The following is a 25,300-nucleotide window of genomic DNA, read 5'->3' on the forward strand; positions in this document are numbered from 1 at the left end:
GGGTTTGATTTTTTTAATTTCAGACCTGAAACTGAATGTGAAACATTCCTGGGAGCTTGAGAGGGGGATGGACGGAAACACTGCTGAAGGGAAGGTATAAAAATGGCACTGCTGAAAGCAGGCACACTAAAGAGTTGGAATGTGCTTTTGGTCTGTTTTCTGTAATGGAACATGGAATGTCGGGACTGTAACCACCACGGTCTTGCTACAGCTGCTTTATTTTTCACCTCACAATGCACCGTGGACATTTTGAGGAGCTGGCGTCACTTTTTGTTCGCACCAAGCTCTGTCCTGCTTTCCTGGGGCGTCTGGAAAGTAACTGCGGATCGCTGTTCCCAAATCAGGCTCATTTTAGGTGCTTCCCTGCCCGACTTTTCACACAAAACACTGAATGTGACTCCCTATGCTGGCGCCGGGGTTCCACTACCACTCTTGAATGCATAAATCGGATATTTACTATCTCAGATTGCGTTTCAGAGCAGCGAACTGGAATTGAAACTACGTTTATTTGACATTTTTCCAGCCGCAGCCAGGGTTGAGTGCGCCCTGAGGCGCCGCGCAGCCGGGCCCGGGCCGCGCCTCCGCCTGACTGACAGCCGAGCCAGCCAATCACGAGGCGCGCTCGCGCCGTGACTGCGCCGCCCGCCGCTCAAACTGCCCAATCAGCACGCGGGGGGTTAACGGACCGGCCCGTGCCAACGTCGGCGGTCAAACGCGCCAATGGACAGAGGGCAGGCTCGTTACCAATGAGATCAAAGAGTTAGCGGAGTTGCGACACGCTATTGGTCACTTTGCTTGTCAGTCACCGCCGCTGGTGTCGGTGGTTGGCTGGTGAGGAGGAGGGGGGCTTCCGGGGCGGGCGTACTATATTAGGGGCGGACAAAGGCGGCGGCGAGGCCGTCCAGCTCACCGCCATTTTGCGCAGCGGGCGCTGAGCAGTAGCAGCCGCCGCGGCCGGAGCTCTCTTCTCATCTCCGCCTCCTCCCTCCGCTACACCATGTCGCGGGATCGCTTCCGTAGCCGTGGCGGCGGTGGCGGCGGGTTTCACCGGCGTGGCGGCGGTGGAGGACGCGGCGGTCCCAACCACGATTTCCGCTCGCCGCCGCCCGGCATGGGCATGGGACAGAACCGCGGCCCGATGGCGGGCGGCCCGCAAGGCCCGGGAGGTCCGCCGGGAGGAGGCCCGAAGCCCGAACCGCCGAAGCCGCCCACGTCCACCTCTGCTCCGCCTTCTTCATCCTCCTCAGCCTCCGCCACCACGGCGGGACCCACCGGCAGCCAGGCGGGAGCGCCTCCATCCTCTGCGCTTCCCGCGGGGCAGCAGCCACAGCAGCAGCCGCCAGTTTCGGCTCCTTCCTCGTCTCCTGCCGGTGCACAGCCGCAATCCAAGCCCAGCCCCAGCCCCACACCGGCCGGCGGCCCTAAGAAAGGACAAGGACAGTCTCCCGGCGGCGGCCCCAAGGGGCCGGGCGGCCCGCAGCAGGGGCCGCACAAGGGCGGCCCGGGGCACCGCGGCGGGCCGGGCGGGGAGCCGCGGGGCCGCGGGCAGCAGCACCAGGGCCAGCAGAGCCTCGGGTCACAGCAGGGCTCGGGAGATAGGAGCGAGAAGCTGTCGGACGAGGTGAGTCACGGCCCCCTCCACGCCTCCCTCAGGCACAAGATGGCGGCGGCTCCGCGCGCCCGCGCCGCCATCTTGAGGGGAGGAGCGGGGCAGAGGCGGCGGCGCCTCAGCGGGGTGCGAGCGGTCCCCGGTGTCGGGGCGGCCCCGGGACTGCGGTTTGCGTTCCGTCGCCTTGCCCGGGGCTGCGGTTTGGGTTCCTTCGCGGTGCCCCCGGCGGTGCCGCGGCTGCGGTTTGGGTCTCTTCGCGGTGCCACGGGGCTGCGGTTTGGATCCCCTCGCAGCGCCCGGGCGGTCCCGGCGTTGCGGTTTGGGTTCTCCGGGGTCCTCAGGATTCCCCGCGATTCTGTGTGTAGCACTCAGTGATAGCTTGGTCTGATTCTTTGTAGGGCTTTAAAGCGAACCTCTCTCTGCTGAGGCGGCCCGGGGAGAAGACGTACACACAGCGCTGCCGGTTGTTTGTTGGGAATTTGCCTGCTGATATCACAGATGAAGACTTTAAAAGACTGTTTGCCAAATACGGGGAGCCGGGAGAGGTTTTTATCAACAAGGGCAAAGGCTTTGGATTCATTAAATTGGTAGGCATTCGTGTTGCGTGTTCATCCGTTTCGTTCTCGCGGTGTGGTGATGTACAAGTTAGTTTTCTAAGGCTGGGTTTTGCACTTCCCCCAGGAATCTCGAGCTCTTGCAGAAATCGCAAAGGCAGAGTTGGACGATACCCCCATGAGGGGCCGGCAGCTCCGCGTTCGCTTTGCCACTCACGCCGCTGCCCTGTCGGTGCGGAACCTCTCGCCCTACGTGTCCAACGAGTTGCTCGAGGAGGCTTTTTCCCAGTTCGGTCCGGTGGAAAGAGCTGTTGTGATTGTAGATGATCGAGGTAGATCAACAGGAAAAGGCATTGTTGAGTTTGCATCAAAGCCAGCTGCAAGGAAAGCGTTTGAACGGTGTACTGAGGGCGTGTTTTTGTTGACAACGTAAGTACTTTGTCAGGAACTTTTAGTTTTAAGCTGAATAAAGACTGTAGGATTCTAGTTGTTCAGAATAAGGGCTTTTAGAGGAGTAAAACGGGTATTTTCTGTTCAGCACTCCCAGGCCAGTTATTGTGGAACCATTGGAACAGCTGGATGATGAAGATGGTCTTCCAGAAAAGCTTGCTCAGAAGAATCCGATGTATCAAAAGTAGGCACTATTTTTTGATATAAAGCGGGCATTAATGATGTTTTAAGTGGTATTGTCCCTGGCACTGAGGAATATGGCAAATTTTTCAGAAACAGGCTTTAGATTTTCAGTTGTATTACCAGTTCTTGGTTTTATTTTTTTGTTTATTCATAGTTTAAAGTAACAATGATTTGTTTAGTGTATTCACGAAGTGTTACACAAGCAGTTTTCTGCATTGTAGTACAAAGAAATAGCAGCTTGACACATGGTTTTGGTATATGTAGAAACTTGAAAAATCAGACTTGAACTGTTTCATGCTATTGTTAAAAGCTGTCATCTCCCTTAAGGCATGTCTCGGGTTGATGATCCCATGGGGAACTTGAAAAATTTACATTCGTGGTTTGAAATGAGAAACAAAGTAAAATTTTAACGCATTCCCTGATTTGTATAAACTTGTTGCATGTGGATTTGCCTTATGAGCTGACTACTGGCATAAAGGAACAAAGAGTCTAGAGGAGTATTAAAGAGTTAAGAGAAATCTTTTCTGAAACAGCAGTTTTGTGTTAGAATCTGTGTATTAAACCTGTTGTAGGAATTTTATATTTTCTCAGATCACAAAAGGGAGTGCAGCGAGGGAGATCCAGTCAGTCTTGCTTGGCTTAGAAAGAGCTCAAAATTCCTTGCTTTGATCAAAAATTTTAAGTGGTTTAGAGGCAGCTTTGAGAACAGTGTGGATTAATACAATGTTCCAAGCATTGAAATAATAATTCATACTGGTAATGCATGGAAAGCTTTTGAACTTGGTAATTTTGTTCCATAAATTACCGAATTTTAAATTGGAGTTTATTTATATGACAAAACAACCTGTTGGCCCTCAGGCACTTTTATAATTATTTCCCTGAAAGTGAAGGCTGTTATTTGCCTTTGACACAGAGTGCTTTGGCCCTGGAAAACTCCACCTTGATTGTGCCTGCTTGGGCAAAGGCCTGTCTTTTTTGAACGTTTTCCCCCTGCAGTTGTCAGCAGTGAAATATCTAAAGACAGTTAAGAATGAGGCAAACAAGCAGTAACACTCTGAAGATTTGCTTGGATGTGATAGTGCAGGAATCTCCACATGTGCTGTGATAATTATTTGTTTTCAGTGCTGTTGTCTGTATATAAAATGCAGCAGTTCCATCAGAGCCAGTTCTCCTGTGCTTGTCAGGTGTTCTCAGGGTGTCCTTGATGTTCCCTGATAATTCAGTTATTTTGGTCATGATCTTGTACTGACCTTGAATTTCCAGGATTGCCCACTCTGAGTATCTTCCTTTCTGCAGGGAAAGAGAGACTCCTCCCCGTTTTGCTCAGCCTGGCAGTTTTGAATTTGAATATTCTCAAAGGTGGAAATCTTTAGATGAAATGGAAAAGCAGCAGAGAGAGCAAGTGGCAAAAAATATGAAAGATGCCAAGGACAAACTTGAAAGTGAGATGGAAGATGCTTATCATGAGCATCAGGCAAACCTCCTGCGTCAAGGTAATGGCTTCTGAATTTTTTTTTTTTTTTTGCTTTAAATGCTGGCTTAAGTAAATGGCTCTTTAATGGTTTATTGAGGAAATTCATGCTTTTGGCTATGAACTTGAGAATTTCAGAGTTAAAGAGGAACTGGCAGTTTTCTTAAATTTCTGTGGTGTATTGGTAAGAGCAGTGACACTGGAATGGACTTTCAGTGGTGGATTGGTAAGAGCAGTGACACTGGAATGCACTTCTCTGCCCCAGTGCAGATGTAATTCAGATGTAGTTAAAGTGGGACATTGTGTGGAAAAGCTGCTCACAGGCTTCATTCCTGCAGACCTCATGAGGCGCCAGGAGGAGCTGAGGCGGATGGAAGAACTTCATAATCAGGAAATGCAGAAACGCAAGGAAATTCAGCTGAGGTTAGTTTGGCTTTCATGGGATTTTGTTAAAAATTAGATTGACCTTTTTCTTTTTTCAATTACTTACATGTGAAAGTTTTTATTTTTCAAGAAACACCATTGCTGCTTCAGTTTGTGTTTGCGAAATTGAACTACTGTGTAAGTTTCTCCTTAAATATTTTGGCATCATAGAGTATATTTTTGTTCTGAAGTTTATTCTTTCAGTGCCTTTATATTGTTGGAGGAGTTGATGTTAGTGTGTGTTCAATGTGCATCATTCCTGGGGTTTAACATTGCTTTCTGGTGACCAGGCAGGAGGAGGAGCGCCGCCGGCGGGAGGAGGAGATGATGATCCGTCAGCGGGAGATGGAAGAGCAGATGAGAAGACAGAGGGAAGAGAATTATAGTAGAATGGGTTACATGGACCCAGTAAGTGACATGGTGGTGGGTTTGGGTCATGTTACCACACACTCAGGAGTTTTGTAGATATATTTTTAGCATGGCTGTGTTTTGCTTCCTTTGGGTTGGTGATTGCACTGTGTGTGTGTATGGGCAGTGGCAGTATTTGCCTTATCTGTATTTTGTCTCCTGAAAAGTTTGGGTTTTGGTGGTTGATTATCCAAGTTAAAAGTTGTTTCTTCTATGCAGAGGGAGCGAGACATGAGGATGGGTGGTGCTGCCACAATGAACATGGGAGGTAAAGAACCTTTTAAGTAATTACTTTGTGTTGCTAACTTAGAAATCGCAAGAATATGATTATATATTTCTCTCTCTTAGATCCTTATGCTTCAGCAGCCCAGAAATTTCCACCTCTGGGAGGTGGTGGCGGCATAGGTTATGAAGCTAATCCAGGAGTTGGCCAAGCAGCCATGAGTGGTTCTATGATGGGAAGTGACATGGTAACGTATCCTGTGGTGGCTTTAGCTTAGCACAAGGGAGTTGTTGTGGTTGGGAATGAGTTCTCCAGTGTTCGGATGGTTGTGGAAATGTCACTGTTAACTGCTGACTCTCTTGTCAGGTGTTTAACACAGGACAACGTGGCAGTGTGTAGCCCTAGAGTAGTTGATAACCTTTATGGTAGCTTACACACTCAGAAATTGTTTGTAAGTGGATTCAAATGTGCTCTTAAGCATATTTGCAATTAACTGACTTCATTGGACTTTGGAAATTCTGCGTCACTGTTAGGCTTGGAAGGATTTTTTACGAATTCTAGAGAATCTGACAAATTTCATCAAAATACTTCATGTGGTAGTTTTTTAGTAATTTGATGTTCTGTATTGATGGACAAGAGAGATTTTTTTGTTCTCCTTCCCAATGTGTAACACTGTTTTGGCCCTTCCAAGCCTAGGTAGGCTGGATGCATGTTGGTCTGGGAGTGCTGTTCAGTCCAAAATCTGCACTCAGGTCTGTCCCAGCAGCAGATAAACTTAAATTATCAATGGTACACAGCATATCCCTTAGTCTGTGCTGATGTTGCTGTAGAAGAGCAGAAATGCTGGTTTTTAGCTTCAGGCATGTTCCAGCTATCCTGGACTGTAGCCATTTGTGGTTCCTGTCTCCCAAAGGAATGCTAGCCCGGTCTGTTTTCCTGTGTTGGGCATGACACAAAGGTAGAGCCTGTTAAACTGCAGCATATCTCCTGTTCAGAGGTATGATTCCAAACTGTACTAATTTCTGGCACACTACATGTGTGGCTGGGCTTGGAGCCTGTTTGGTGTTCCTACACTGAAGCACCATGGATGCAGATGACAGAAGTGTTTAATGGGCAGGATGGGAATCTGTTGGCTTAGGTGGCGATACCAGTGTGCTTTCACCCTCCTGAAAGGGTGTACACCTGCAGCACAAGCTGAACTAATGATTTTTGTGTGGGTTTAGGCCTCTGGCTTAATGAGCTGAGCTACCATAGTAGCTTGTCAGATACCTTCTGTTTTATGTTTTTGGGGAACATATCTTTGGAATGGTAACTTCCCAGAGCATCATTGATTCAGTAGACAGTGCTGTTGGCCTTAAGGTACCTCAATAACCTACTGATACATGAGCAGTTCCTGAGCTTCCTGTGAGCAGTTAGGCAGTGTGTGGTGGATACTATGTACATTTTTCTCCTCAAAACCATGGTAACAGGTGCATGTTGAACTTGTGTAATCCCTGAGATGTGATCTGGTCAAAAGATGTGACAGTGAGGTGGATTAACTGCCTGGAGTTTCTTAGGTTGGGGATCTCTGCCACACAGTGTGGTCACAGTTCCTGGGCTGATACCTTTAAACAGAGCTGGAGATGAGCTGAAGCTGCCATGAATTAGGCAGAAATAACCTAAGTAATATTTGTGAAACTCCTTTCTTGGAAGGATTGATGCTGACTTTCAGAAGTCAGGAGCTCTGAAGTGTGCAATTTCAGTTGCAGATACTTTTTGTAACAAACCACCTACCATTGTTCTGTGACTCAGTAGTGGGAACCTTGGTTGAAATGAAAATTTAAAGCTCTCTTTGACCTCATAATGTGTAACTTCTGTAGGTTGAATGCTGATCACACCCAATAATACAGTAACTGAACAAAGTACATGCAACTAGAGGTACTAGTAAATAGACCTGAAGTCTCTGCTTTATTGCAGAGTAACTCAGCTGGTACACCTTGGTGTGAAACCTTTTCAATTGCTGTGAAGCTGTGAATTTTCCAAGAGCTTGTGGTGAAGGTGGGGTGGGAAGGGAGATACTGCCTGGATGCACACAACCCTCTGTGCATAGCTCTAACTGGAAACACTGAGTGCTTGGAACACGTTTTGCATCTGATGCAGCACCAGCAGCTCCGGAGTACGTTGGGTTTGAACAAGTGCCAGTCTGTGCTCGAGCAGTTGCGTTGGTTAGGTAAAGCACTGGTCAGTAGCTTTTTTCACATTTTTTTTTTTCTTCTTGCAATGCAGTAGTGCTCACAATGAGTTTTGGTACTGCCAAAGGCCTCTGCAGTTTAGTCAGCAGACCGTAGTCTTAACCCCATCTTGAAAAGCACATGGTCTCTAGACAGCACATGCCAGTCCTGGTGAGTAGGCATTCTGTTACATTTGATGAATGTCAGCTCCTGCTTCAGCCAACTGGAGCTGCATTCTCTCATTAGGCTTATTTGGAAATGACAGTGATGTAATCTGAGCTTTTACTGCACTAAAGGTGAGAAGTTCACAAGCTATTTGCATTAACTTGGTTGAAGGTTTTGCTAGAGCTCATTTGGAAAAGTTGTTAATTCACATCTGCACTAATGCTTACATTTCTAGCACTGCAGGGAGGATCTGTTCTTTGTAACAGATGTATGAGAATGCATCAAGTGGGAACATACCTCAAGGCATGTATTACAATAAACTAATTTTTAAATTACCCTTTTTTCCTTTCTATGTTCCCGGTACCTGTGGATCGGCTCAATGGTGATTGTATCGACGAACCTTGACTACGGAACCTTCTAAAAATATATACTTAACACACATGGACATCAACTACTTATAATGAACTGTTCATTCTGTTCCAATAGCGTCCTGAACGCTTTGGGCAGGGAGGTGCGGGGCCCGTGGGTGGCCAGGGTCCTAGAGGAATGGGGCCTGGAACACCAGCAGGATATGGTAGAGGGAGAGAAGAATATGAAACCCCAAACAAAAAGCCCCGATTTTAGATGTGACCTGTAGTTTCATTCCAGTTTGTTTTTGTCTGTCTTGTTTAGACACCGACTTCTTAATTCTTGCATTTTAGTAAGAAAGCTACGTTTTTATGGATGTTAGAAACTTACTGACCTAATATTTGTAAGTGGTCTGTTTGGGCGAGTACAATTTAATTATGTAATGCAGTGTTTCAAAATCAAATTTAGCTGTTTTTTTGATGTATAACGTCCCTAACTTGATGGCAGTGTACCTTGTGCCACTGAATTCCCAAAGTGTACCAACCTTTTTTTTTACTGTGCTTAAAATAAATAGAAAACTAAATGTAGTAACTCTTCTTGCCAGTCGTGGTTAAACAAATGAGGCCAAATACCACACCTGCCACAGTAAACCTGAGAGCCTCGAGCTGAGGTTGGACCTAGACCAGGGTGTGGAACTACAGTGAAGAGAGAGATCTCTTCCCACAGTGCCTCTCTAGCCAAAGATTGGGTTAAATTGTAGCTGAACTTTGCAGTAGGTGCAGATTTTTTGAGCAGTAATTGTGCTGCAACAAGGAAGCAAATGGAAATCTTAGAAATGCTGTAAGATACATTATTTAAAGCTTCAATGCAAGCAGTGCAGTAATGAATTCCATATTTTAGCTATGGGTGGTGGGATGGTAGCACTTACCACCCTGGCAGTTACTGCTTGGAATCTTTCAAAGACTTTAAGCAGAAGACTAGCAATGGTTATTTTAAAATAAATTCATAGAATGCCTTGTATTGGCTGACTTCCTCACTAAAGGATTGTTAATGTGATATTTATATGCTCTTAAGCTGTCTTGAGATTACAGGATCTGGCCTTGCTCCATATTGTACACCTGCCTGAAATTGCTTGGCAAAAAGACCAGAAGTGTTACTCGAGTGATTAAGGTTAATTTGCTTATGTCCTCATGCTAACAGTGGACTAATTTGCCTAGTTCAGAATACAATCATTTGTATTATGGGGACTGCAGGAACTATTCTTAAATTGTGTAGCTGGTGGGCAAATCCTAAAATCCTGTATGTAAAATACAGCAATCAGCTTGCTTGCATGATGGTTATCGCTTTTTTATTATTGATGTTTGGAGATAATGCTTCAAAAGTAGTATCTGAATCTGGAGTTTTAAGAGTTACTACTACACAGTGCAAATAAACTCCCTTTAAGGTTCTTTTTGTAGAAGATCTGATGAATTCGTTAGTTTGCTGTTCATTTTATTAAGCCCCAGAAGAATTTGAAAGCATTCTGGACTCATTGGTAAGGTAGTTGCTTTGCTTGTTATTACAATGTACCAGGTAAACTGGGAACTTGATTTCCCAGTGTCAAATACCTCAGTGTTAATGCAGGATCCATCAACCTGCTTGGCACAAAGTAGGTAAACTTAGCTTGGCTGTACCATCACATGATCCCCAAGCACTGGAGTTCTGTGAATAGCGTTAATCTTCTCAATATCCTTCCATTCCTCGTGCTGAGCATTGGCTAATTCTAAATTTTCTGCTAAATTTTCCCTGTGGTTAAAACCTTAAGTTTCAGATTGCAGGATTTTAGGGTACAGATATCTGATCCCTCTTGAAGTACTGTTACCCCTTGAATGACAGAATAGCAAGTTGGGAAATGCTGATACAGGTAACACTGACGTGGAACACGAAGCTCACTAAAGAGTGATTCAGCTTGTTTGGTGAATGCTTTCTGTTTACCCAGAAAAGTTTGGGGGTTGGTAACATGCTACAACAATGAGGAGGAAATTCCAAATTGGCAGTTCCTAAACTGCAGACCAAGTATTTGGAAGTTACTTGTATTGGGTAGTTTACAAATGAGCAGTATGGATGCAATTTGCATTATTGAAGCGGTTTTAAACAATATCTTTTCTGGAGGGTGTTCGTGGGACACCCTCAAAAGGTGAAGGTGTCCGAGGTGGGGAATTCTAAACATGAACATTAAATTAATTTTTTCAGTTTATTTTTCAGATTACATGTCATTCTTTATTAAAAGAGATGCTGGTGCATATCCTAAAGTATGTTCGTTTATAGTTCTGTAACTTGGAAGAGTGAAGGATGCTGCTGTCTTTGTACCTTACAGAGCTTTTCTTTGGGTACCCCTGTTTTGTATGTAAGCTACTGTTGCTAGGTATTAAAATAGCTGAGCTGCAAAACCATGATTAGTAAATATATTTGAAAGATTTGGCAGTTTTCAAAAGATCTGAAAGTTTGGTTAAATCTGGCTTTGTTGTAGCTGCATAAGCAGAATTTCTAAAACAAGTTCTGCTTTGAGTTGCATGTACTAAACAGGCATATGATGAACTAGCCAACTTCTTTTCAAGACCTTTTAAAGATGGTGTCTTAAAAGCTGGCAAACATGTCAACTTTAAAATCTGATAAAAGTTACTAAATGTGGGAGGCGAGAAAGTGACATTCCTTTGATCTATTCCTATGAGGTTTTGGACTTCTTTCATAAACTCAGATTTATATAATTGAATCTTCTAAAATCATTCAGAAAAGTGCTTTGCTGGTCAGACCTGTTTTTGGATGGTCTGGATCACATAACATTTTTGTACTGGACTTGGAGGACATTGGCTGTTGCAATTTAGCTTGTTTTATCAAAATTGAGCCCATTTTGACACTCAGAGCTCTAAAAACTGCAGCAAGTAGAAACTGGTATCGTTACACATATGTCTTCACACTTTCTCAGAAATGAATACAGAATAATCTTACCTTCTGGCGTAGATACACTAATCATTTATACAGCTGATGAGAAATTGAAAATGCTTTTGAGATTTTGTGGTATTTTTGTGGTAGACAAATTCTTGGCTTCTCCTTGGCAACCATTTACTGTGGCAGCAAGTTCTTGCTGGAGTTTGAGACTGCAATTTACACTTTAAACTAGTGGCCTGCTACATAACTGCACTTAGCCAGCATTTCTGCAGTTCATAACTGTGAGGAACGTAGTACCACAAATGGCAATGGACATTAGGACCCGGATGTAGTATTCCTGCTTGCTCCAAGATTCTCATTGCCGACTGCGTCCAGGTAGGTAACAAGCAATATCATATAACTTGGTGACTTTCTATGTAATCTTATCCTGTGGGTATTCTGACATCACACTTCTGACTGTGGAATTACAGTGCAGCACTCCATACCTGTATGCTGAGCTTGCATCAAAGCTGTGTGGTTTTCGGTTGGAAGCTTTTGTCTCGTTCAGAGACAAGAAATAACTTACTGTGGTTCTTAGCTGAGCATTTCCAGACCCGATTCCTCTGTACTTACAACTTGGCTTGGGTGGATTTTTTCTTAGTTCCGATGTAATGAAGATATTCTTCAATGAGCACTGTGGGGAAGAGGGAATGTGATCTTAAACTCAGTTCAGTAGTTGACAAGGTGCTCTCAGTGCCTGGAAAAGAACACGTTGAAATTCTCTGTAGTGATGAAGTGGCCCATCTGCAGCTCATCCATGTGTAGAGTCTTGGCTTGGTGGGAATGTGTCAGTAACCACTGCTCTTGCCTCGTGTGTGCTATGTGAGAGTCACCTCAAGCTACTGGTGGTGCAAGCAGTTCTGAGACTGATCCAGAATATTTTTGAGAACATAAATGAGTGCTTGATTGAATATCCCTGTGAGTTTCATAGAGCTTATTGGACATTGCAGTAGTCTTTATTTTAAACTTTGATTGACAAGCCTGATATATTCCTCTGCTTTAATTGACAGTGATGAGATTCTGTATTTCTGCCTCGTAGAGTCATCTTGATAGTGCAATGTACAATTTCATTTTTCATCAGTCTTGGGATGTAATTCTGAACTCTTCATTACTAGAACTCCTGACTACAGTGTTCCAGGATTAACATGCTTACGTTGCTAGACATCCAGACATGCTGATCTCCAGCTCTTTTGCATTAGCTCTTGAACCTGAATTTCAAGGTCCCTTGTTCCAACGAATGCTCTGGCTCTTGTCTGATACTCAGTTTATTTCACAGGTGCTGTAATGTGTTTTCCCTTGTTCTGCAAAGTTCTGCTTTGCATACTTGTTTCTGGTATTATTGTCACTTCTGGACCCTTCTTTGTTACTTTCCAGGCAGGACTCTTGCTGGTGAACAGGGACCTGCTGGACAGCCTTGCCCTCTGCTGTAGCCACCTTTCCATGTTCCATTGAACCCTTGAAGTAGCAGGTGCACCATGAGTTAATGACAACAGGTCTTTGGTTACACCACAGTGAGTGTAGCCCATGCCAGCTGGTCACACAGTGACACCTTGTCACAAAGTCAGTTTGGCTTTTTATGATGGTTTACCTTTACCTGTGACTTGAATCCATTTTGTGATGGCTTATCCTTACCTGGGACTGGGATCCAGTAGCAAACCTGCTGGCAGCCACTGTGCTGTCAGGTAGCAAAACTGAGTTAGTGATCTTAAACCATTGCTCAACATCTGACTTAAGTTTTTCCATTGTGCTCTGGATACTTGACCTGCAGGAATGTCATGGAGGGGTTATTGGCACATCTGCCTCATTCTACGTACTTGAACTAAGCAGGTTTTTGACACTCTTGGAGCAAGCAATTTGTGAGTAAAACCATGGGGCTCAAACCAGCTCTGGCTGCAGTAATGAAACTTGGTGTGGTAGCAAACTTAGTCATGTCTGCTCTAAGTCAGTCTGTAACAAGTGGGTACAAGAAATGACATTCAAGTGCTTGCATTGTGTTTCATCTTGGTTTTATCTGTGTGTGAAACACACTTTTTCTCAAAAGCTTACCTGAAGCTCAGAAGTGTGGTGTCAGAATACATCTGCGTACTGCTAGGCCCTCCGAGCAGAGCCTGCTGCTGGCAGGAGAGCACAGCACAGCGTGGATGGGGCTTTATTGTAACATTAAGCATACAAAGTGTTGATTTGCTTGCAGTTCTCCCCATAGCTAAACACTGAGGCCTGTGAGTAGTTTTAGGACTGGAGCAGTAATGGGGTTGCATGTCTCTGTTAATCATTGCCAGCTGCAGTGACATGATCAGGAAGGCCAGTGTTCTGTTCCATTATGTTCAATGAGGCTGAGCATGTTGGGAAGGATGCATCCAAGTATGCTGCTCTGGGGAATCACTTGGCTTCTTCCACTACCAGCAAGTTTTGGAATCAGCTAATTAGCTTCAGATTTTTTCACACTCTCCATACCAGCTAGTGGGGCTGTTAAATAGCTGCTGCCTGGAAAAGGAAAAAAGGGAGGATTGGCCTTCTCCCAGCTGTGTCATTGCTGCTAGGTAATGATTGACACGTTAGGACTTGGCTGTGCAATCCCGCAGTGGTCTGTGAACACCCCATCTCTATAAATGTTGCTTCTGAACACCAGTACTGAAGAGCTAACTGGGGAGGGCTGGGAGGAGTGTGGCTAGCAGGGAATTTGCAGTGTTCAAAGGATGCACAAAGATATAGTATCCCTTATGCATGGTGTTTGTTGCTATGGCAGAGAAAACAAAACGTGCATAACTCTCCTGCTCCCGAGGGCTGTGAGGAAACCCAGTGGGTGGTGGGTTGGAGACTAAAGCCTGAAGTTGTCCCTGCCTGGTCAGATCATGCTGTGCCCATGCTGGGATCTGCCTCCCCACTGGAGCTGTGCAGAGCCTTGCACCACATCCCCAGCTCTCGCCATTACAGGCTGCCCTCAGCTATAGTAAAAGGAGGCCTTGAGGAGGGAAGAACCTGCTGAGGATAAAAGCAGTGACAGTGCCAACCTGTAGTGTCTGCCTTTGGCTTCTGAAGCACTTGTTCTACTGTAGAACACGAGAGCTCCAAGAGGCCAGGACCACTGCACTGCCTCAGGAAGGGGAAGAGAAGAGGGCATTGCTACAGGAGACAAGTAGGGTCACAGAGTTGGAGTAGCTGATGAAATTAAAGCCTTCACATAAGGGATAGTATACCTCTGGCTGCAATCAAACCTCACTGTGCTCAGTCTGGGGTTATGGTTTGTGCTCAGGGTGCAGTTCTTCAGGCAACTGCCTGCATATTCCTTCAGCTCTTGATGAGTGTTTAGGTTAGCCTATTTCTGCCCCTTATTCTTCCACATAATAGTTTGGAATAATTGATAAGTTCCCCCTCATAACTAATCAGTCCATGTATGTTAAAACCTTATTTTTAAGTTAGTTTTGAAATGGTCACAATTTGCTGTGTATGACTCTAATAACTTCAGTTGTTATCCTTTAGGTGAAGATGAAAGCTGAGTGACACCAGAGTGCTCATCCATTGGAAGTAAGTATTGCTTTTTTGGATTAAATAATAAAGGTTTTTGGACACTTGGTGTTCAGTCACTGAGTACTTTTGAATTGGGGATCACTGGAAAATGGATATATTAAATGTGTAGGGTAGAACACAGTCCCTGCTGTCACACTGTGGGCTTGAGCACCCTGACTCTACCTGGGCTTGATATCTTGACAGCAGCAGCTAAAAATACCTTTCTAGACGTGGGTTTGTACAAAAGATTTCAAAATCACTTGGGGGTGTAATAACTTGGGAATGTTTTTCCAGTTGAGGAGTTGAACATGAGCACATCCAGCACGGTGCCCAGTGGTGTGTGGAGGGACCAAGGGAACAGGTGGACAAGTAAGTAGTTGTTGTTCTTACACTGCTGTGAGGGCTTGCCAGCCCATCACCCTGTGCTGGTTTATGTAATTCCTGCCTGAAACCTGTGATTAATCTCAGTTTATGTAGAAGTTTCTGCATCTTGCTTTTGTAGAGCTAAAATGTAATGATTGTCTAAAGCTTTTCAGCCCTGCAGCAGCAAATAAATTCTGTCCTTTGTGTGCAGCAGGTGGTCAAACAAGAAATGACCATTCCTGCACTCAGGCTGCAGTTGGTGATTGTCAGCATGGGAAAAGGAGAATAGAGCAGCTGCTTCTCAGATGTTAATTCAACTAAACCTTGTTAAAAAGCTATTTGCTGAAATACTTTTAACAATGAATTAAAAAATAACCTGGTGTATAAATCAGCATGTATAGGAGTGAAGCAAATAGCAATTCAGGAAAATAAACCAACTTGCAGAGCTGGAATTAATGACATTTTCCCTCTAATTTGCCACTAAACTACAAGGGGAAACTTCAGATATTTAAAATCTTGTTTGAGGAGCAACATGCTGAGTACCTTAACTCTGGAGTCACAGGTGAGTAACAATAGACCTGTAAGGTGTGAAGCCAGTGGGATTCAATGGGTGAATATTATTGAATCCTCTGTGGTTTGTCACTGCTGCTCCTTGCTGTGGGGTAGGAAAACACACAAAGCCATAGCTGGTCTTAAAAATACATGAATTCTGTTCATTTAATCTAAAATCTGATGTGAATACTTGGGAATATTTGGCAGGCACATGGCCTGTGATTCTGAATGGTGATTCCATGTCATGTAGTTTCTGCTGTTGTTGTCTTTCTTTCACAATCTCTCTAATTATGTGCTTTGCACTTGCAGAAAAAGAAGTCTGAGTGCAATGAAGAGGAACCAGGAACATACAGCTCTTAAAAATAAAATATTTAAATATTTTTATAAATTACTTCTGTTTTATTCCAGACGGTATTCAGTGAATAAGCAGTCTGTCAGTGTGGAGTGGTATGGCTGGGTCTGAGAAACACAAAAATCTGAACATTTCACTCATTCCTTACTCCCTTTTTGTGTGTTACATGGTTTGTATTGTGGAATTCCACATGTTTACCTGTGCCTGGTTGGTTTTTAAGAGCTTTCTTGGTGTTGACTGTAGTAATTAAGCCTGAGATGCCAAGAGTTAATTCTCTAGAAGCCAGAGCAGGGCTGGGTTTAGCTGTTGCAGCACAAATTGCAGTGGTTCACATTGCTTCACTTGCTGCTTTGGCAGCTGCACTGTGCACATACACTGTGGTTCATGCTGTCATTGATTAAATACAACCCTTTGTTTAAATATCAAGTTGTTTAAATGTTGAAATACACCAGTGGTGGCTCTGCTCATTGTAGCAGGGTTTCCTCCTGCAGTGGCACGAAGTGTTGTCAACATTTGGCTGGGACCAGATTAGAAACATGAGAATAAATTTAATTTCATGTGGCAAAGTGGTATGAAACACTTGAGAGGGGTCTGAATGCCTGGGAGTGCTCATGGCAGGGGGGTTGGTGCTGCACTAGGAGCTGCTGCTGTTCTCTCTCAGGCAATCAGGTGCTGGTTGAGGGCAATCTGAGGTGTTTCACTGATTTGATGACTTTGTGGTATTGTGTGGATCCTCAATAGCTGCCCTGCAGGGGCTGGGGTTCAGTGTCTTTGTCTCCACAGCTACTGCAGCTTGTGCAGCATTTTTTCTTCAGATTCTGTTATTTTCCAGTAACTTGTCCTCATTTCCACTGTTGCAGCCCTGGCTGCTTCCTGTGAGAAATTGTTCCAGCTTTCCATGTGCTGAACTGCATCTCAGCTCCCTGCTACGAGCAAACTGCAGCCTGTGTCCTGTAGGGACAGGATGGGTTTTCCATGGTGCTGGTGTTGGCTGTGTCCTCTGCTGACACCTTGTTTTACCAGATAATTCATTAAGTAGCTTCTGTAATCAATGAAAGATCAGAGACTGAGAGCAGATACACTTGAACAGTATCCTGGGAGCACTATGTGCTGCCCTGATCGCACTGAGCTGCTGCGCTCACTTTTTCAGGTTTTGATGTTTATTTTTTAATTCCTTTCTTACCAAAGAGCTTTCCAATCTGTGAAGGCCTGGAGCCTGCCCTGGCCTGTTGCTGTCATTGCGTGGTGTGCCAACCCCAGCTCCAAATCATGTTGAGCAGCTGAAGAATCGTGTGCTGCCAGGATTAAAAATAGTGTCACTGCCCCTGGCCCCTGTCCAGACAGTGCCTGTGGCAGCCCCTGCAACCTGGTGGCCGAGCTGGGGGCAGTGCAGGACCAGGCTGGCCGTGCTTTCAGTGCCCCACAGTGCTTCCTCGTGCCTGGAAAACACTTCGGGCTCTCCTGATTTATTGGCAGTAAAAAAATATTTCCACTTGAATTACACAAACGTCAGCGCCCGCGGCTCCCCGGGGGCCCGGCTCGGCCTGTGCCGGTGCTGGAGCAGCGCGGGCGGTGACGCAGAGCCGGGGGAGCGCGGCCGCCTCCGTCCCCCCGAGGCCGGGGCATCCTCACTGCTGCCGCTGCCGGCTCCACGGGCTCCTGCCCGCCCCGGAGCTGTGCCCGCTCCACGGGCTCCTGCCCGCTCCGGAGCTCCATCCGCTCCTGCCCGCTCCGCAGCTCTGCCCGCTCTGGAGCTGTGCCCGCTCCACGGGCTCCTGCCCACTCCGGAGCTGTTCCCGCTCCATCCTCTCCTGCCCGCTCCGCAGCTGTGCCCAGCACTGCCCGTGCCCTCCTTGCCATCGGTCCCCGCAGCCCCTGGCACCCAGGTGCTGCCATGGATCACAGCTGCTCTCAAAGCCCACGAACCCAAGCTGTGGGATTTGTTGTGGGGTGGGGGGTTCCCTTTTTCCTCCAGCTCTTTTTCTGCGAGAGGATTTGTCACAGCTTGGGAGGTGACGCTGCACATCTGAGCACCCCCTGCCCCGGCAGCACCCAAGGGTGAGGGGGTCCCTGAACCTGCGGGGCTGGGCAGGGCTCAAGCGGGCAGGGAGCAGAGCGGAGCCGGGGCTGGGAACGGGGCCGGGTTGGGATCGGGGCCAGGCTGGGAACGCTGGAATCGGGGCCGGGCCGCTCCGCCCCGCTCCGCCCCCGGGCCCGCCCGTCCCGCCATGGCGGCGGCCTTCACCGCCCTCCGTGTCCTGCTTGGGATCTTCTTCTTCCTCACGGGCGTCCTGAAGGTCTCGGACTGGCCCTCTGCCGACCTGCACCGGCACATGGTGAGCGCGGCCGCGGGCTCGGGGGCCGCAGGGCCGAGCCCGGGGGGAATGAGCAGGATGGGGGCAGAGCAAAGAGCAAAGAGCGCTTTGGTGTGCAGGGCTGAGCTCCAGGGGAAAGGAAAGGAACAGGTTGGGCTGCAGGGCTGAGCTCCAGGGGAAAAGGAAAGGAACAGGTTGGGGTGCAGGGCTGAGCTCCAGGGGAAAAGGAAAGGAACAGGTTGGGGTGCATGGCTGAGCTCCAGGGGAAAAGGAAAGGAACAGGTTGGGGTGCAGGGCTGAGCTCCAGGGGAAAAGGAGAGGAACGGGTTGGGGTGCAGGGCTGAGCTCCAGGGGAAACCTTCAGGGCTGATCCTGTTGTGGTGCAAGGCTGAGCCTTGGGTAAGAATGAGCAGGTCGTGACTACAGGGGTTCAGGGTGGAGCACTTTGGGTGCCAGGCTGAGCCTTTCATTGTGAGTCAGCCCAGAATCCCTTGGAGTGCAGGGCTGATCCCCTTAGGCTGTGTGGTTATTTAGGATGCAGAGATGATCCCCTTGGAAGGCAGGGCAGGGCAGACACACTGGATGGGGTTGTATTTCCTCAACCCCAGGCTCAGGGCTGCCTCACCCCTCTCCCACCCTTCCCAGGCATCGGAGTTCGTGCGTTTTGCCAAGGTGTTTCCCCTGAAGGACCTGGGCTTTGTGCCGGAGCCGGGCAGGTACCTGGCGGCCGTGGGCTGGGTGGAGGTGACGGCCGGGCTGCTGCTGGCATTTGGGCCCCAGCTGCTGCAGGAGATCAGCAACTTCACCCTCAGCGTCGTCATGATCGGTGAGAGCCAGCGGGCACCCACTGCCCATCGGGGGGGTCTGGGGACACCCTTGGCCAGCCAGAGACCCCCATTCCTGTGCTCTGCTCCTTGCCCAGGTGCCATCTACACGCTGCTGGCGCTGCAGGAGCCGCTGGCCATGTGTGCCCCGGCCACCCTGTCCCTCGGCCTCCTCCTGCTGCTCAACATCCGCGGGTACCCAGCTGCCCCCCGGCCCAAGTTCGAGTGACGAGAGGCAGGAAGGACAGACAGGAAGGACAGACGGCTCAGCTGCTGGGGAGCAACGCCTTTATGGTGTTTTCGGGGACGACGTCGCATCCTTGCTGATGAGACACAGTGTGTCCTCTCCTGCCTCTGCCCGTGACTCTGGTGCTGGTTGTCCCCACCCTGTGGGACCTGGGCTGGTGCTGTGGGACGGTGGCCATGGCACCATGGTGACACTGCTGTGGCACTGCTGTGCCACAGCTGAACTCGCACAAGGCGTCCGGCTCTTCCCAGTGTTTGGCCACACTAAGCAGGGGCTGGCTCTGCTCTCTTTCAAATTTTGGAATAAAATCTCTTGTTTTTCATGTTTTGCCTCCCTGTTTATTTCTGCCTTGCCCCCATGTTAAGCCTCAGGGGCTGAGGGGATGTCCTGGGGCTCAAGGACACAGTCCCTGGGGACATGTGGGAGCTGGTGCAGGAGCTGGCACAGAGGCGGATGGACAGTGGGGTGGGGAGAGCCCATCTGAGGTGGGATCTCACAGCCCCCCAACAATGTGTCAGGCCCCTTGCTGCACACCCAGGCAGTGACAGGATTGAGTGCCCAGGCAGGCATGTGCTTTCTGTGGATCTTGCTCCCACAGAGAGCCACCCTCTGCCACCCCAGATGGGCACAGCACTCTCAGGATGAACCACGGCTCACCTGAAGTGGCTCCCAGCAAGGGGGCTGGGATGGCTGTGCAGGGAGTGTGGCTCTTGGGATGAGCAGGGGTGTAAGACACCCCTGTACCCCTGGTGAGACCTGAATTTAAACATCACCTACCTCGGGGTGACATCTTTGGTGTCCCAAAGGAGCACACACAAACTTCAGGGCCACACAAAGCAGCGACTCAGATGCTCACAGATCTTGGGGGGGGCCTGCAGGGCTGCTCCCCTTAAAACCAGCTTTGAAGGCAACAAAAGAGGCAGGAGGAGGCAGATTCCTGCTTTGATCCCTTTGGGGCATCCCTCTTCTCCCCAGCTGCCAGCTGCAGAAACTTGACCCTCTGCTGCTTTCATCCAGGCGTGGGTGGGAGAAGGGCCCTGGGAACTGGAATGGGATGAGGCTGGGGGCACGGGAGGGGGGTTCTGGCCACTCCCACATGTCCCCAGCCCCGTCAGCCGGCGCAGGGGGTCTTAGGGTGGCTCCAGCAGGGAATTCCCCATTACATACACACACAGGTGCTCTCCCCACTCCAGCTGCTGTCCCACAGCCACTAACACAGGGGGGTTTGGGATGGTGGGTGGGGGTCAGGCAGCCCCTGCCTCCCCCAGCGCTTAAAGCCATCCCCAGCCTGGCTGGGTCACAGTGAGGAGCAGCCAGAGGGGACGGAGCCGCTCCTGCCTGACCCGACGAGGTGAGTAACAGCCGTGGCGTGGGTGAGATGGAGCATTTGCCGTGTGTGTGATGGGGAAGGAGGAGGAAAAGGCGACCCTGAGGGATTCAGACTCAGGTCCCCCAGGCTCAGCAGCTCGTGCTCTCCGTGCCTCAGCCCGGGGCTGGGTGCTGTGCGTGCGGAATCCAGCCCTGCTGTGCTGGAAAACACCAGCTGGTGACTCAGTGCCTTCGTTGGCGAGGTGTGGGCAGGCAGTGATGGGAGGTGAAGGAGCTGCAGCCCTGGATACAGCCACTGCAGCACAGTGTGCTTTCCCATGGCCAGGACCAGAGGCAGACCCTGCTGTGCAGGACCGGGGGGTGTGGGGGGATTCTGGCCCTGTGTTTGTACCCCCTGTCCCTACCTGGGTTTCTCCACTCTGCAGCTTGCTGACTTCCTCATGCCTGGCTCCATGGGGCGTTTGGGGGTGCTGGGGGAGGGCTGGGGTGGGTGGCCCCACAGGCACGTGCTGTGTGGGAGGTGTTAAGCCCTGCAGCTGCTGACTGGAGCCAGTGTGGCACCTTCGGGTGCCTCGGGCTGCAGCTCCGTCCCCTGGCTGTGCTGCAGCTGTGCCTGCCACTCCCTGTGAGCAGATGGGCAGTTGACAGCGGCCTCTAGGCCCCCTTGTTGTGTGGGGGGACAGAGCTGGGGTCTCCTCCTCTCCTGTGTGAGCTGAGCCCTTCCAGCACACTATGGCATTCCCACATGGCTCTGCCTTCAGTGCCCAGTGGTGCCAGCCAGAGAGGTCATCCTGTCCTGGTCAATGTCCCTCCCCTGTCCCCAAGGGTTGCCCCTGACTGTCCCCACCTTTGCAGGAGCCAGGGATGAACAGCTCAGTGCCAGGAACGCTGCTGGTGGAACACCCTGAAGAGTGTGTGCCCAACAACCCGGTGCAGTTCGTGCTGGTGCCCATCACCTACTGCCTGGTGCTGTGTGTGGGGCTGCCGGGCAACCTGGTGGCGTTGCTGGTCTTCCTGCAGAGCGGCAAGGTGAGGAAGGCCATCCGCATCTACCTCATCAACCTCACGCTGGCTGACATCCTCTTCAACCTCACCCTTCCCCTCTGGATCCACTACTACCTGGCTGGGGGGGACTGGCTCCTCTCGGAGGCCACCTGTCGCCTGGCCGGGGCCGCCTATTACCTGGCGACCTACAGCGCCATCACCTTCATGGCTCTCATCAGCTTTAACCGGTTCTGCGCGGTGCGGGCGGCGCGCCGGGTGCTGCCGCTGCCGGGGCCCCGCGGTGCCGCCCTGGCCTGTGCCCTGGCCTGGCTGCTGGGGCTGGGCTGTGCCGTGCCCACCCTGGCCACCCACCAGACCTTCCCCACGGCCGCCGGGACCACCGCCTGCTTCGAGCAGCACGGGCGGCAGCGGGGCTACGCCTACGCCATGGTGGGGTTTTTCTCTGCCGCCTTCCTGGTGGTGCTGGGCACCTACGCCTCCATCGCCAGGGCGCTCTCGGTGCCCGCTGCTGCCTCGCCAGGCTCGCACCGGCAGCAGGCCCGCGCCATGGTGCTGGGGATGCTGCTGGTCTTCGTGGTCTGTGTGGCCCCCTACCACCTGACGCTGGCCCCTTGGGTGGGGAGCCGGCCCTCTGCACCTCTCTGTGCCCCCCCGGACACCCTGGATGTGCTGCACACGCTGAGTGTGGCCCTGCTCAGCCTCAACAGCTGCCTGGACCCCGTCATCTACTGCTTCTCCATCCGGCGTTTCCGCGCTGACCTGCGCCGCACCCTGCGCAAGATCGGCCGGTGCTTCCCGCTGCCTCCACCGGCCCCGCCTGGGCCGGCTCCCGGTGCCCGAGCATCCTCCTTCACCTCCTCCTAGCGGGATGGGCACCCCGGTCCTGCCCCCGCCGGCCGTGCCCGGGCCGGCTCCCGGTGCCCGAGCATCCTCCTTCACCTCCTCCTAGCGGGATGGGCACCCCGGTCCTGCCCCCGCCTGGGCCAGCGCCCGGTGCCCGAGCATCCTCCTTCACCTCCTCCTAGCGGGATGGGCACCACGGTCCTGCCTCCGCCTGCGCCAGCGCCCGGTGCCCGAGCATCCTCCTTCACCTCCTCCTAGCGGGATGGGCACCACGGTCCTGCCTCCGCCTGCGCCAGCGCCCGATGCCCGAGCATCCTCCTTCACCTCCTCCTAGAGGGATGGGCACCGCGGTCCTGCCCCCGCCTGCCCCGGTGCCACATTCCCGCTGGGACCCGGTCCCTGTTGCCAGGTGAGGGATCGGGAGCAGCGTGGGGGGAGCTCCGGCTTCGTGCGCTCCCCTCCTCCCACCCCGCTCTGCTCTCTGTGCGTTCCCACGCTCCGGCAGCTCCTGCTCCAGCACAGATCCTGCCCCACGCATTGCAGGCACCGGCAGGGTGGCACTGGCACCGGGAGGGTGGCACTGGCACTGGGAGAGCAGCACTGGCACTGGGAGAACATCACTGGCACTGGGAGAGCAGCACTGCTACTGGGAGAGCATCACTGGCACTGGGAGAGCATCACTGGCACTGTGAGAGTGGCACTGGGAGGGCAGCACTGCCACTGGGAGAGCAGCATTGGCACTAGGACAATGACACTGGCACTGTGAGAGGGACTCGCCCAGCAATGGGAGCTGAGCCACAGCGGGGTGGTGAGGGATACTCAGAATGCTGAGGGATGCACAGTGGTTGCTGTCGTCTCCCAGGGGTCTCCATCCTGCAGGGACATGCATGACCCAAGACCCCCATGGCATCAGCTGGGCTGCTGAGGGAGCTGTTTGAGTCCCCCTGTCCTGTCCTGCAATGTCCCTAAGCCTCACGCCTGCACCCCTCCTGTTCTTGGCCAGGATTAAAAATGAACGAACCAAAGGCTCCTTCTCTGGCCCCTCACCGAGAGGTTTCTGTGCCCTGGGGAGGGCTGGGCTTGGGGTAACGCTGGCCCTCAGCCCAGCCCTGCTCCTGCAGCAGCACCCTGTGCCCGGGTGGACATTGCACCGGGGGCTGCTGGCCCGCACCCCCTGCCCCATTGCCAGCCCCATCCCCTGCCCGTGCGGGGGCGGCCGTGCCGGGCGCTGCCCCCACCCCGCCCCCGCCGCCCCCGTTCCGTGAGCCCCGGCGCGGCGGGGGCGGCGGAGCGCGCTCGGGGCCGGCCGTGGGCGGTGTGTGGGCGGGAGATGGTGTTTTCCCAGCCCTGGCTCGTTCCTGCTGCCAGCAGAGCCCCGGCGCTGCACGGGCGGGAGGGCAGAGCGGCTGCTGTGCGGCCAGGGGGGTTCTGGGTGTGCATCAGCTGCCCCCCAGCTCGGGGTGCTGCTCCCCAGCACACTGCGACCCACGTGCATGGGAGGAAATGTGAGGGGATGTGATGTCTGGGGACAGCTGGCGCGGGATGGGCAGGGTGGCAGTGGGCACCAGGAGGGGTGGGTGATGCTGTGCCTGTGGCTGGTCAATCATTAAAGGCTGCCTGGATGCCAGCAGAGAGGAGGAGGTGCTGGGCAAGGCCTGACCCTGGGGAATGGGGACTCTGTGCACCGCTGTGACCCAGGGACAGCATGGCTCAGTGAAGCCATGGGTGGGTTCATGGGGTGCCCGCGATGCCCGTGCTGCCTGGGCACTCTGCCCCCATGGCTGGGGCTGGATGACGCCTCCATGTGCCGCAGTGCTGCTGCTCAGCAGAGCTGGGACGTGTCCCAAGGTGCCTCAGATACACACCCGGCCCCAGGCCAGCTGCCTTCGACCACCCAGTTCTTCCCCTTTTGAAGTTGCTATTAAATTTTAATCCTTTTATGTAACTGCTGAAGGAGGGGGCAGAGCTCTGCTCCCCGCCTGCAGCAGGAGCAGCCGTGTTGGCAATGCAGGATGCTGCAGGGCCTGGTGGGCTTGGCACTGGAGATCCCTTCCTGGGGGCACCAGGACTTTTGGGGGGCTCTCTGCACACCAGGAGTGGGGACAGCCCCAGCTCCAGCTCTGGCTCTGCCAGGGTGCCCTGTTCAGTGGGAAAACCTTGGTACTTGAATCACAGCACTGGGACATGGACAGCACTGATAAAAAACACACACAGGGCACTCGTTTGGGCCACGTCCCCCCACGCACTGGGCAGGCCTGGTGAGGTGTTCTGGGCTCAGCTTGGCACCAGGATGGAGCTTGTGCCACCACGCTGCTCCCACCACCATGCAGGGCGTTACCCAGGTTATTGTTCCTGCACTTCCAGCCCGCGCTCGCTGTAATTATTATTATTATAATTATGATCAAATTACAGGGTGTGGTGTGAGCGGCTCAGCGGGCAGGCAGCAGCGGGGTGGCCCTGGGTCTGCTGGGGGAAGGCTGGGCCTCGGGGGCTGCACCCTGCCCAGGGCTGGCCTGGCACCCTGGGGCTGTCCCTGCACCCTGGGGTTGTCCTGGCACCCTGGGGCTGCCCTGGCACCCTTCCTGGGGCTGTCCTTGCACTCCGGGCCTGTCCTGGCACCCTGGGGCTGCCCTGGCACCCTGGGGCTGTCCCTGCACCCTGGGGCTGTCCTGGCACCCTGGGGCTGTCCCTGCACCCCTGGGGCTGTCCCTGCACCCTGGGGCTGTCCTGGCACCCTGGGGCTGTCCCTGCACCCTGGGGCTGTCCTGGCACCCTGGGGCTGTTCTGTCACTCAGGGATTACCCCGGGGCTGTCTCAGTACCCCAGGGCTGTCCCTGCATTCTGTCCCCCCCCGGCAGGCTGTGTGCCCGTGGACAGGCTTGGGTGACAGTCCCGCGGTGCCCTCAGCTCGCTGGGGTGATCCAGGGGATGCCCAAGGGTGGGTACCCCTTG

The 25,300-nt window shown here is 51.5% G+C and overlaps 3 protein-coding genes across 5 annotated transcripts; all 3 read left to right on the forward strand.

Annotated features, from left to right (window-relative positions):
- The first annotated feature begins 882 nt into the window (after positions 1-882).
- Positions 883-14,887, forward strand: SFPQ (splicing factor proline and glutamine rich). 3 transcript variants are annotated; one of them, XM_063177390.1, is made up of 11 exons: positions 883-1,621; positions 2,008-2,196; positions 2,291-2,592; positions 2,702-2,797; positions 4,093-4,289; positions 4,606-4,690; positions 4,981-5,098; positions 5,318-5,366; positions 5,447-5,568; positions 14,492-14,536; positions 14,813-14,887. In XM_063177390.1, exons 1-10 carry the CDS (start codon positions 998-1,000, stop codon positions 14,510-14,512), a joined length of 1,803 nt encoding a protein of 600 aa, XP_063033460.1. In that variant the 5' UTR covers positions 883-997; the 3' UTR covers positions 14,513-14,536; positions 14,813-14,887. The 3 variants fall into 3 exon arrangements, 2 of the variants coding, with proteins under 2 accessions (XP_063033460.1, XP_063033459.1); XR_010030694.1 differs by having other exon boundaries at positions 884-1,621; positions 8,183-14,536; XM_063177389.1 differs by lacking the exons at positions 14,492-14,536; positions 14,813-14,887 and having other exon boundaries at positions 5,447-8,031.
- Positions 14,888-17,984: 3,097 nt separating this feature from the next.
- Positions 17,985-19,493, forward strand: TMEM35B (transmembrane protein 35B). The gene is made up of 3 exons (XM_063177260.1): positions 17,985-18,121; positions 18,746-18,926; positions 19,023-19,493. Exons 1-3 carry the CDS (start codon positions 18,014-18,016, stop codon positions 19,151-19,153), a joined length of 420 nt encoding a protein of 139 aa, XP_063033330.1. The 5' UTR covers positions 17,985-18,013; the 3' UTR covers positions 19,154-19,493.
- Positions 19,494-21,364: 1,871 nt separating this feature from the next.
- LOC134430147 (platelet-activating factor receptor-like) lies at positions 21,365-22,369 on the forward strand. Its single transcript, XM_063177711.1, has one exon. It carries the CDS (start codon positions 21,365-21,367, stop codon positions 22,367-22,369), a length of 1,005 nt encoding a protein of 334 aa, XP_063033781.1.
- The last annotated feature ends 2,931 nt before the right edge of the window (positions 22,370-25,300 follow it).

The sequence above is a fragment of the Melospiza melodia genome, chromosome 27, assembly GCF_035770615.1.
Source record: "Melospiza melodia melodia isolate bMelMel2 chromosome 27, bMelMel2.pri, whole genome shotgun sequence".
Classification (NCBI taxonomy): Eukaryota; Metazoa; Chordata; class Aves; order Passeriformes; family Passerellidae; genus Melospiza; species Melospiza melodia.